The sequence below is a fragment of the Thamnophis elegans genome, chromosome 1 (genome assembly GCF_009769535.1).
Source record: "Thamnophis elegans isolate rThaEle1 chromosome 1, rThaEle1.pri, whole genome shotgun sequence".
Taxonomy (NCBI): Eukaryota; Metazoa; Chordata; class Lepidosauria; order Squamata; family Colubridae; genus Thamnophis; species Thamnophis elegans.
Window position 1 is genome coordinate 79,217,779 of NC_045541.1, and position 13,287 is coordinate 79,231,065.

At 40.4% G+C, this 13,287-nt stretch overlaps 1 protein-coding gene across 3 annotated transcripts in view; it reads right to left on the reverse strand.

Moving 5' to 3' along the window:
• Positions 1-13,287, reverse strand: part of DUSP8 (dual specificity phosphatase 8) — a 111,336-nt gene that overhangs the window by 22,962 nt on the left and 75,087 nt on the right. The window contains exon 1 of one of the 3 annotated variants that reach the window (XM_032221828.1): positions 1,490-1,827. The exons of the other annotated variants lie outside the window; for them this stretch is intronic. Within the exon in view, the coding sequence (XP_032077719.1) occupies positions 1,490-1,607 (118 nt within the window). The 5' untranslated portion in view covers positions 1,608-1,827. Of the gene's footprint in view, positions 1-1,489; positions 1,828-13,287 lie in introns of those variants that run through there. 3 annotated transcript variants of the gene reach the window in all.

The following is a 13,287-nucleotide window of genomic DNA, read 5'->3' on the forward strand; positions in this document are numbered from 1 at the left end:
AATAGGCATTTTATTTCTAGGTGCCTAATTTTCCTCTTGCTGAGGGAAAATATATGCAGATGCAAACAGATGTGACTGTATTAATCAGAAAGAATAACCTAGGATAGTGTTTTCCAATGCGATGCCCTCCAATGGCTACAGTAAACGTTGAAAACCAGGAAATTTGAAGAATATATCAGCTGTATTAGGAAATCATTTTGTTTCACCAGTGAGCCCAACAGATAATTTCAATTATATGCAGAAAATTTAGAAAGACATGTATAACATTTTTTTCTGAGTTTTTGCCAACTCTATTCTACTTTTTGACCCCAAAGGCTTGTATAACCGGGGAAAAAGTCTGAAAAAGCAACAATATGAAATAGTGGTAGCCTTGAAAAACCAGTGTTTATGTGCTGTTGATCCAGATTTTCCCTCTGGTTCATGTGTTTTACTTAGACCAGCTTTACAGGTTCTAAGTAGAGAAAAATGTGTCATAACCACAAATGACTTATTGCTAATGACACCATCTCTGAGTTATGCCCTTCCTGACATATTAAAAAAACAACAACCAGACAAACAAAAAGGTCAAGCATTGTAGGAGAATTTCCATTTTCGTCAAGGGTGATGGGAAACTCTCTTGTCTCATCACTTGGTAAAGTAGGTCACTCTACATCTTTAAAAGGCTGCTTTCCACCCCTTTCTGCAAATAATAAGCTATTATGGGCATGCTGAGGAATCTTTCTTGAGACCGAAAGCTATCTGTCATAGGAAGAAAACAAAGAAAATATTCTGGATGCAAAGCTGAGGATAGTAACACAGGATCTGTTGTTTCTGCCATCTACCCCACCCTCCATCTGCACATCCTTTTGACAGTGACCTCCAAAGAAGAGAATACAGGAGAGAGGAACATGTGGTGAATTACATAAGAGATCTGTTTTCCTTCTCTGATCTTTCCTTTGCACTCCTGTTTTAACGTGTCTCAAATTACAATTACAAAATTAAGCTTGCTTTTTTGGGGGGGGGGGAGTTCCAGCCTCCTTAAATCAAAATCAAAATCTAAGAGTCCTCATCACTAAATGCCCACTGGCTCTCACACCATCTTTTTGCAGCAAACAGCAACAATCAGCACATTTCCCAAAATGTGGGTGTGTATGCATGTGTGTATATAATGTATTAGATATACACGTATGTTTATTTTGCCACACGGTGCCAACCCAATTCAGATCGTATTTCTTCAGAAGAATATTGGAGCATACTTAGGATTGCTGCTCGTATCTTGCATCTGCACACCCAAGGGAACAATGGGCATTTGTACCCAACCATCACATACCTAATGCAGATATTCTCCCAATCCTAAAAGTGCAAGATGTCAGCTTTCAACCTGCCTCCTTCCCCAGCACACAGTCGATATTAAGCAAGCTCTCCATGCCCCACTCCTTTCTTTTTTGCATTCACTTTTCATGCAACCTCTGCCTTTTTTAAAGGAAGAGTAATAATCCCGGAGACCAACCTCGTATGTCTCTGCTTTCCTTCATTCGCCTGACCCTGATTTTCAGCTTCATCTGCCCCTTGTGCATGTCTGGCCAGGTCTGGTCCTCAGAGGAAGCAATCATAACATCCAAAGGCATCCAGGCAGCTGGATTGCGTCTTTCCCAGAGTTATCCCCTGCCCTCGCCAAACAACAGCTGTTGATGAGGGGGGGTAGAAAGCCTCCTCTTTCCAAAATAAGGGAAAGGGAGAGCCTGAGGCATCCACCGATCCAGCTTTGAGGAGAAATTAAAAATGGAAAGAGGAAGGTAATCGGACAAAAATATTTCTCCTCCTCCTCCTCGGCAGGATTATTTTCCTCCTGACTTCGCCCCTTGTGTATGCACAGCGCCAACTCCAGCGAGCCTGAATGAGCTCAGCACATGAGCAACAGCCGATCCACCAAGGAGCAGTCATAGCTAACGGGTCAGGCATGCAACCACATTCCTTACTCAGCACACAGACATGCAGTTTAACTCAAGAGCTACGCTATTGGCATATGGTTTGCTCAGCTGCTTAAAGAGACAACATCCCATTTTTTTTTCCTCCCCTCCCTCTGATTCCGGCTCTTGTTCCAAAATGCCACAAACAGCAGCTGGTAAGGGCAAGATGAATAAGCTCAAGTCTCTTTAGCTCTGACAATTTAATATATTTGTAGCGATACTGGGAGCGTTCGAGTATGGTGCGGTTCAGCTAATCCATTTGCTGCACGTTCCAAAGCACCGACGAAAGCGTGGTGTAATTGTCTGCTAGCTCGCCTGGACGAGTCCATTCAAACTAACAGCTTCCAGTGTACTCTTCAATGCTATTTATTTATTATTCTTTTTTAAAATTAAAACATACCATCTTTATTATTTTTATAAGCAACTCAAGGTGGCAAACATAGCCAATATTCCTATTTTCTCCACAATGCCTCTGTGAGGTGTGTTGGACTGAGAGACAGTGACTGGGCTTGAGCCATTCAGCTTTCCTGACTAAGGCAGGGCTAGAACTCACAGCCTCCTAGTTTCTAGTCTGGTGCCTTAATCGTTAGAGTTTCCCAGCTGTACAACATTCACTTTTCCCTCTCTGTCACAAATCTTAAATTCTGCACTGCACATAGGTGTACTGTCCACTATCCCATCCCTTTTCCAATTATAGGAGTGTTGAACTAATTTATATCAATGTGTTGTTCAAATATTCCAACAGCTATAATCAAGTCCTTTTCTCTTCTACATTCCAAAACTATGTACTACATAAGATATATACTGAAAACAAGCTGGTATTTTTTTCCAGGACAATGAGAGCATAATTTAAACAATAAAAGAAAAAGAAGAAAAATAAGCAGGAATGCTGGTCTGGATATACTCTAAGCTAGGAAAGCATTTGCATCTCAACTGCATTTTCCTTTTAGGGCACTTTTAATCAGGACACAAACTGAGGCAATGAATTCTCTCCCCTCTGGCTCAATTATGAGCCTCATCCAGATTGACCGATTGGTCAGTATGACTTCCTTTAAATACGCAGGTGGAAATTTAAAAGATGCATTTAGAAGAATGGTACCTACATGTAATAGTATTGTGGGAAGTTATCATCCAGCCCTCTCCCAGAAAAATGAAATATCCTAGGAAATATTGAAAAGGCAGAATATTTCTCTGGATGTGAAAAGAAACATGTTTTCAAAAGACAGAATAGTTGCCTATAGCTTTCTGCCCATCCCCAGCTAATGGGCCATTAAGATGGCCAGGCCAGCCCACTTTACATAATAAAGACTTCTCACTGCAGCTGTAGGGGGAAGGGATATTACTCAACTGACCACAAGGCATCTGAGAACTCATCACAGCCTAGAGAGTAGCCCCCTGCATGGCACCATGGGAGTCTGACAACCAGTCAGAATACATCTCTTACACAGGAACAGGAAACAGAGAGGTGGGACTGAACAGGGTATAAAAGCCTAGCAAGCCCCTTCCTCAGCCCTTCTCTCTTCTTCTCCATCAACATTGAAACATGTGATCACCTTTTCTGGTCAGGGCTCAAGCCATGTGGCCCTGTCCAACAATAAACCATCTTTCCAAGCAGCCTCCATGTCTCCAGTGTCTTCTTCCCCACTTGGAGCTGAACCCAGAAGGACATTTCTTTCAACAGTATCAACCAAACTCTATATACAGATACATTTTTATTGATTGAGATTATTATTCCGAAGCTTCTCAATACACTCTGCATAAAAATTCATATCTGATGAGAATCATCTTAGCGTGCCTCAAACAGAAACTCATCAGGTGTAGAACGTGACTGAAAGGATTGCCACCCTGCAGAACTTTAGCAATGACGCAATCTTCCTCAATCTAAATCCAACCTGAAAGACCAAGATCAAGTCTCAATCCCCAAATTTACAAGTATTGCAAGCCATCTCAGCGCAAAAAGCTAAACTAAGTCTTTACTGACAAGTATGTATCTGAGAATACAACATGGCTTTTAATGCTAATTCCTCGATTTCTCAAGATTGAAATTTGGACATTTGAAGCACTTCCAGTCTTAATTTAATCTAAGGTCCATTTTTTTTCTACAAGTAATGAACTGACGTATTTATCAATTGGTATCTTTAGCTGAGACACATCCTCAGACACATACTTATTAAAACAAGCAAGATAAGAAGCCATAATTTTTTTTTTAAGTTGTACCACATTTGTGGAACAGCACTCTTATTATTCTATATTTTTCCCCAATTAATATAATCGCCCATCTCACCATAGTCACTCCTGGCAGTTATGAATGAAAACACTATACAAAATAACAACAGAAAACAAACCAATATGTAAAATCTTTAATCACCACTAAGGTAAAAACCAACCTAGCAAACTAGAACATTCTATGGGCTCTAGCTAATTTCCCAACACCTGTATCTGGAGATTTATTCAGATCTTTAAATATTTGGGAAATCTGGCAAGGTTAAGACTCTATTATGAATGGGAAGAGAAACTGTCCCTATTTGTGATATGAATACAAGAAGGAGATAGCTCCAAAGATAGCAAGTATATCACAGCATCTTATCTAAAGTTAACAATGTATTAAAAGACCTGGAGTCTAAATCCAATTGTCAGTTCTAGGTCTAGTCCAGTGGTGGGATTCAACTGGTTCGCACCTATTCGGGAGTAACTTTCCAGGCAGTTTGGAGAACCGGTTGTTGGAAGAAATCTCCTTTTGTTTTTCCCCACTTTACAGGGCTAATCCTGTAAGGAAAGCAGGAAGCAAACATTCTGGTGTTGTTTCTAGCCTCATCTTCGTTGACCTGCTTACAGAAACTGTCTGTCCGGTTAATCCTGATTACATTGTAAGAGCTAAGGCGAAGCACCCATTGACGGGAGTGACGTTGAGTTGTCCACACCCACCCAGTCACGTGACCACTGAGCCCCGCCTACCCAACTGGCTATTAGGGCAGAAAACCAGTTGTTAAATTATTTGAATCCCACCACTGGTCTAGTCAGAAATTCAGTGTTACTGAACATATTTTGCATAAAGAGAGACCCAGATTTGTTGGCATCTCTGTGAAGCAAATGATAAACTTCTTCTTCAAGCTGCAGTTAATAATTGCTTTGGATGTGCTTTTCTGGTCTCCAGATGTGTTGCGTTTGCAAGTTTTTTTCAGTATGGCCAAAGGACATAATTGTAGCATAATACACACACACACAAGCACACAAGCACACACACACACACACACACACACACACACACACACACACACACGGCTGTAGAGAACACAAAGGACCACATGTGCACTCTGACATATCTAGATAAGATTGGAAGAATCTGAAAAATCTGTGAAGTCCAACCTTCTCAACCTATTACCTATATTATAAATTAAAATCCCTCAAAGCGTGCATACATATAAAAAAACATACTCCTAAGCCAGGATGATCAGGTAAATATAGGTAGTCCTCAACTTACAAAAGGTTAATTTAGTGACCATTCAAAGTTACAATGGCACTGAAAAATGGGACTTATGATGGTTTCACAGTTACGACCTTTGTAGCATCCCCATGATCAAGATAGCAATAGCAATAGCAGTAGACTTATATACCGCTTCATAGGCCTTTCAGCGGTTTACAGAGAGTCAGCATATTGCCCCCAACAATCTGGGTTCATATTTATGACCATTGCTGTGTCCAAGGGTCAGGTGATCATCTTTTGCAACCTTCTGACAAGCAAAGTCAATGGGGAAGCCAGACTGACTTAACAACCATGTTACTAACTTACCAGCTGCAGAGATTCACTTAGCAGCTGTTGCAAGAAAGGTCATAAAATAGGGCAAAACTCACTTAACAAATGTCTCACTTAGCAACATAAACTTTGGGCCCAATTGTGGTTGTAAGTCTAGGACTACCTGTAGAAAATATATGATGGACACTGGATTGTTGAAAACTAGTATACACCTCATTGGACTGCATGTCTTAATGATTTGTCCTTTAAGGCCCCTTTTTCTGAATTGCCTCTTGCTTTTCCTCTAACAGGAATGCATAATGTTTAGAATTTGTTTCCAAAAAGGTGCTTTGGCATGCACAAGAGCACAAACACAGCACCTGCTGGTGAATCATTCAAACAGGGATCCTGAAAACAGACACATCTGTTTTAATACATTGCTGACACTTTTTGAAACTAAAGCAAAGCACTGAGAAATCCTACTTTCTGCATTCATGACTTCAAATACAGACAGAGGCAACTCTACATCTCCATTCTCCTACAGAATTTCTTTTTTTTTTTTAATACCTATGCTATTAACAAAAATAGTGATGGTGAAGAAATCTGATCCTGAACTAACGTCGTTTCTTCAGTTTTGGCTTAGTATGTCATGTGATTTTAAACTTTGTGAGTCACATTTACAGCTTTCATACAATATAAAACCCACTTAATACCACATTCGGCCAAGCTAACCATACTGCCTGTAAGGAAAGTGGCAAATGTACTTTCTTTGGAACTAGACCAAATGGCACGAGATTTAAACAACTAAACAATACAGGGCAGGGGTGAAATCCAGCAGGTTCTGACACATTATGGAGAACCGGTAGTGGAAATTTTGAGTAGTTCGGAGAACCGGCAAATACCACCTCTGGCTGGCCCCAGAGTGGCGTGAGAATGGAGATTTTGCAGTATCCTTCCCCTGGAGTGGGGTGGGAATGGAGATTTTGCAGTATCCTTCCCCCGCCATGCCCACCAAGCCACGCCCACCAAGCCACGCCACGCCCACCAAGCCACGCCCACAGAAGCGGTAGTAAAAAATGTGAATTTCACCACTGGTACAGGGCAATGCTACCAAATCAGGTATGCAAAACTTTGAACTACTAGAACTAGATGGTAACCAAGTTATCTCCCCCCCCCCACCTCAATGTCTGCTGCCACCCAGTGGTTGTCCATATTTTGCAACCCAGTTCCTGTTATCCCATTTCAGGGGTCTCCAACCTTATTGGGTTAATGGGCATATTTTACTAATCCAATCCATGTTATGGGGACCCACAGAAAACATCTGTCAGAGAATAGCATTATCTTTATGATCCTAGAATAATAAAGACACTGCCCGGAAGTGAGAAAATAATCGCATCAAGAGTCTCTGTTCTGGGCACCATGTGCTTAAACACACAGATTTGTAAGTACATTGTTAAAACAAGGAGGACAAGATCTCTCCCTTCAGGCTGCCAAAACAGGTACTTGACCAGCCAAGGTACAAAAACAAATTAATTCAATTAACAGGTGAATTAATAAAAAGAACAGATTGGTACAGGCGCCAGTGCAGAAACACAGAATAAATTAGAGGGAAGATCACCTGGAAAAAGTTGTATTATAGCTTCCATATGAAGAATTCCAAATGACAAAATTCCATGTCTACTGACATTATGATAGTAAGTAAACTGACATCATGGTAGTAAGTGAAGTGACAAAGGACAGATAGTCCTCGATAGATGACTCATTCAATGACCACTTGAAGTTGGGCCAGCATTGAATGAATGATGCTTACGATTGATCCTCAAAGTTCGCGCTTTTGTCGGGTCACGGAGTGTGAGTGGGGGTGCAGTCATAGTCTTCCTGCTACCCAGAAGTCATTTCTTAAGGGACTTTCTGCAGGTCAAGAGAGCATTTTAACATCTGGAGGCAAGCTTCAGAGGAGGCACACTTTCCAGGTGTCTGTGGGTTGCCATCCCTGAGAAAAGGACCTGGAGTTAAAAGATTACAGAAGAGGGAGGAGGGACATCCTTTCACCAGTCATGGTTGGAACAGTTATACCTGAAGCATTCAATTCTGGATAAGAATCGGGATTACAAAATTCACCGTTTTTGAAACCAGGAGTTGGGCATCTAAAAAACTGTTACTATACCAGAGAAGGCTCTGGACATCTCCTAGTAAATTGGCAGCATTAAATAACTTCATTACTGGCAGATGGAAAAACTCTAGAACAGGGATGTCCGCGAGTTGGATGTGTCACATGCTGGCCACGCCCATGCCCGGTTTAGTGAAGGGGGGAAAAGGTCTTGATATGTCACATGACATCGCCATGGCGAAGTGAGTTTGACACGCCTGCTCTAGAAGATCAGCAGTAATCAGTGTAAAATACTGCAGGCAGCCCTTTTGGTCAAGGAAACTGTTTTTAAAGGACAAAAGACAAGACCCACACCCAGAGCCTATATTTTCCAAGTATTGTTGGTTTTGTAATTTATACAAATTGTAGTGGGACACAGGTGACAAGAGGGCCAAACAGGCCTGATAAAGCTACTAGCCCTTATGGTTAATAGTCTTATTCTTCCTTTCCTTTCCCGCAGATTTCTAAGTATCTATTAAGCAGGGCTTCAATGCTTTCTAGTTCCATTTATAAATCAGTGATTCAAAGTTCAGGAGAGAGAAAAAAAACCTGTCCAGGATTAAATGCACTAGATAGGATGCTTTGTCTCTTTAAATCCAGATATTTACAAGGACGAGAATCCAAGGTTGAACTGCTTAATGGTAGTTCAGTGTTTTTCCTTAGCAGTGACATCATTCCAGATGAAATCATCCACGCTGAATGAACCCTCCTACCTCCTCACTCCATGATTAGAACCAGTGTTCTAATGAGACTTGTTATTGTAACAAATGTGGGGTTGATTATTGTCAGCTGTGGGTTGGGATTTGGAGAAAAACAGGCCAAAAAAAAAATCTAACCAGGAAAACAAAGTCACTATTTAAACAGTTGGAATATATGATAATCCAAGATGCTGTCCCTCGTACTCCCAAATTTATCTGGCTTCACCTATGAATCAATATGTCGTGCCACAGTCCTATTATGAAATTTATTTTTAAGAGGATCAATACAAATCGCTACCGAAAGTTTTAACCCGGAAAAATAGAGCAAACCGGTTTCCATTCTATTTTTGAGAATGGATTTCTGATGCTATTTTCAAAATAATCCTCAAATTCCACGTAGGCATTATGGCTGAGTCCTTTTATGAAAAAAACATTTCATATGCATTAAACTGTTTATAATGAAAGGGGGAGCATTTACACATCTATGGGTGTTTCCCCTAAAAAAAAACCTGCTTTGCAAATCTTACAGTTTTGATAGGTGGAGATGACAGGATATGAAGCCATTCTGGTTAGGAATGTATTACCTATTGTATGGCAAAGTTACTATTTCCTTCCTTGCAACAATAATTTTCTTTTTTTTTTCCTTAGGAAAAGAGTGTTTTATCAAAAATAAATGCAGGTTTATAAAAGGAGAACATGATGTCAGCTTGATCAATCCGAGGATAATTTCTTACATTATTATTCCCTAAATTCCCTTTTGTCTTTCAGAAATCAACTACAGAGTAACATCATTTTATTCTTTAAACTTTCTGTGTTTTCAGTCCTGTGGAGTATTTCTTCACTTCTCCTTTCCTCATTTTTTTTTTTGTTCTTGGTCCAATTGTTACAAAAGCTGTAGGAGAAGAAAGTGGGTGGCAGTGCATTCCAAAGAATAATTATAAAATCAGGAAAACAAGTTTTCGGATGATAGCATTACCAAACTCAATGCCAGAATGCAAGGCTGGAATACAATTCACGTGACCTGGCCCTGGTTTTTTTTCCTGAAGGGAGCACACAGAAACATCTACAATTTTGGCTTCTAATGGCTCTTAATGGCCACTCACTGTGAATGAGGTTCCAAGTTTTGCCAGCAAGCATAGCCAGCCAGCCATCCTCACACTTTCTGTCCTTTACAGTTCTAATTCAAATGGACAAGAGGATTAAAATGTGCCAGCAAGAAAACGTATATCTGTCTTCTTGGTAGGTCTCAGCCTGAAGATCCAGGAAAAGAAAGGAAAGAAGGAAAAAGAAAGTGCAATTCTTCATATAGTCATCCTTCTCTCAAAGCTGCTTGAAAGAAAAAGATAAGAGGAATGGGCAGGAAAAAAAAGATAGAAGATGGAGACCAACAAATTGTACAAATCCTATATTCCCTGAGATGGTCAATGGAAGTGGAAAAGCAGCTATGTGTTGGAGAAGACTCCTGAGAAATAGCACGGATAGCCAAGTAAACAATGGATAACTGAGCAAACTAAACCACAGTTTTTTACTAAAAACATTAATAACCAGGTTCACATTATCCTATTTTAGACACCTTATCTAAAGACTCAGGACTCTGGGGAAAGCTCTAATGCTGGGAAAGGTCGAAGGAAAGAGAAGAGAACTACCTACCTCAAGGTGGATAGACAGAGTTACAGTGGCAATGATGACTACCTTCAAAAGAACAGGCTAGAGACAGATTGTCATGGAGAAAAATCTATCGGTCGGTCACTAGGAATCGAAAGGACCCGATGGCACATCATCAATCAATCTTTTAATTGATAGAACAAAGAAGCTTAAGGTTAATTGCAGAGTCACTGGCATTCTACTGAAGCATGTTCGTCTTGGAGACATATTACATTTCATTCTCTAACTCAACCCAGACTTGTAAGAAAATTGAAGAGCTGACCTGCGGAAATATGCCTTAAATAAGGCAAAATGCACTAAGTTCTAGCCAACTGTTTCCCTCTGAAATTCAGAGCAGACATAGCCTATTAACTTGATACTCAAAATCTTGAGTCGCTTCTTCACCTTGGATAGAAATCAATTTTCTTCAAATATGTATCATTTATTAAAATAAGAATCCGAGACACAATATGCTAATCTGACCAAACAGATGACCTTTGTGTCTTTTTTTTTAAAGGAATGGCCTAAAATATTTGCAGAAGCCTTCATGGGTATTAGCATGACTTCAGACCACTGGACAGTGCAAGCAGGCAATTTTCCAAAACACAGTTGAAAACTTGCAATTCAGACAAATGAAACAAATAAATATTGAATGGAAAGAACTTCAGTTAATAGCCTTTAATAAAAGAACTGGCTGTTCTCAGGGCTGGATCTCTGAATAGACAAATCTATACAAGTGCATTCAATTCCATGGTGCCCCACCTCTCTTGAGCTCACTTCTATGTAATTTCCAAGAAAGGAAACAAACAAGCCTTTATTTGCATAAATAAATTATCATTTGTATCTCTCCACTCAATGGTAAGTCTTCTGCTGTAAAGGCAATATTGCAATATGATGCTACTGAAGTGAAGCTGGCATTGTAAGTGAATATTATAACATTATTCCCAGAATTACATGTAATTTGGGGTCTAGACCTTCAAGCTAGTATAAATTTGGTTTCTTATCAGACGAGGAAAGGATAAGCCAATCTTTAAAATTATTAACTAACTGTTGGAGCTGCTGCTTATTTTATAGGAGTTGTTTCATGGCTGCCTCCTTTTCTCGATGATTTTCTGAACAAGCCATAATGGACTGTTTTTGTATTTGTATTTATTAGTTTGCCAAATATGTACAAGATAGCAGGTATAAATATAAACATGGATATAATTGAAAGAAATGGTTACAAATAAATGGGGACAGTAGGACAGGGACATTAGGCGCTGGTGCCAGGGGTGGGTTCCGAATGCTGCTATTGCCAGTTTGCTCAGGGATGTGCTGGGCACGCTTGATGCACGCTATGCGCTACTTAAAAATGCTTCTGCGCAGAAGAAAAAACAAGATGGCGGTATGTATGGCACCGCCAAGAGAAGCAGTTTGGGGGCATGGCAGGCCGAGTTACTACCTATTCGACCGAACCAGTCCGCACCGGTAGGAACCCACCTCTGGCTGGTACACTTATGTACGCTCCCTTTACGGATTGTATCGAATATTGTAGAGCCCCTCCAGTTTCCTTCAACACATTTTATAAGAATTTCTAAATGATGCCTATCTTTCCCCAGCTTCAGCCACCATAGCAGCATGTGATGACGGACAGAAACATGGGATGTGTGGGGGAAGGTGGGTTGAAGGGATGCTGACCTTACATTCTCACAGCTGGCAAAAAAGTCTTTTTCAATACAAGAAAGGAATAATGCTTCTGTTGTCAGAAAGTTTTCTCTCCTGGCCACTGTTCACAATTGTCTTACAAATAGTGAACAAAGGTTTGTAATACATACTGAAAAGTTTTATGCATGAACATAAGTACTTCCATTTGGAATGAAGGTAAAGGCTTTTGCTGCTTCAGAACTCAAGAGTAGTAGCATGCGCTGAAGGGAAAACCATTTTTGATATTCAATGATCAGCCGGAGATAAGTACTGCCTGATTCAAGTCCCCCCCCCCCAAAGGTCCCCAGTGGTTCTAGGGCATCAACATAATTGCAGGATGGCTGCAAAGTGCTTTGTGAGTGGAGTGGAAACAGTGCAATGGGAAAGTGCGCTTTGTCAAACATCCAGCTGAAGCGGCACTTATGGTGCTTCTGCAGAACATCTAATATTCAATTTGAGACAGTTATTAAGGAACAGGGTTAAAAATATTAATGCAAGCTGTATCCTATTTACGTACTTAAAAAAATCCATTTGTCCCAAATCCTACTAGTAGGGTTTTCCATGGAAATTCAAGAGCTTGTTTTAGACCAAGAATTCCATTTTTTCCCCATTACACCTTCCTTTAGTGTAATCTTAATGTCCACACCTCCCCTAAAAATCCACACACCAAAATGAATAAGGTAGTTCTTTACTTACAAGTCATTTAGAGTCTGTTCAAAGTTATGATGGACTCAAAAAAAGTTACTTACAACCCATCCTTATGACTGCGTTCTGTGTTCACATTATTGCATTTCAAGTTCTTGCCAACCGGGTTTGCATTTATGACAGGTTGCAGCATCCCACAAGTCACGTGCTCACATTTTATGACATTTTCTTGCTGAAAAATGGCAAAACTGTCCATTGGATAAGCTAGATTCAGACTCATGACCACTTGATTTGCTTAATGGTCAAACTAAAAACAACTGTAAAATCGAGTCCAGTCATGTGATGATTCCATTTATGACCGCAATAACTTGCGATTAAAACTCCAGGCTCAATTGCGATTGTTAAGTTGACGACTATGCCTATATGTTCTGTAGTGTCTTCAAACACAGAAGGTCTCAAGTAGTTGTGCCTCTGCCAAAGATTGCACTCCACATCTTTACATAGCATTGTCCCATAGAATTAGTATTGAATAGGGTTATATTCCTCCCAGGGGACACGGTGGCTCAGTGGCTAAGACGCTGAGCTTGTTGATCAGAAAGGTTGGCAATTCGGCGGTTCGGATGCCTAGCGCCGTGTAACAGAGTGAGCTCTCATTACTTGTCCCAGCTTCTGCCAACCTAGCAGTTCGAAGCATGTAAAAATGCAAGTAGAAAAATAGGAACCACCTTTGATGGGAAGGTAAAGCATTCCTTGTGCCTTCGGCGTTTAGTCATGCCAGCCACGGAA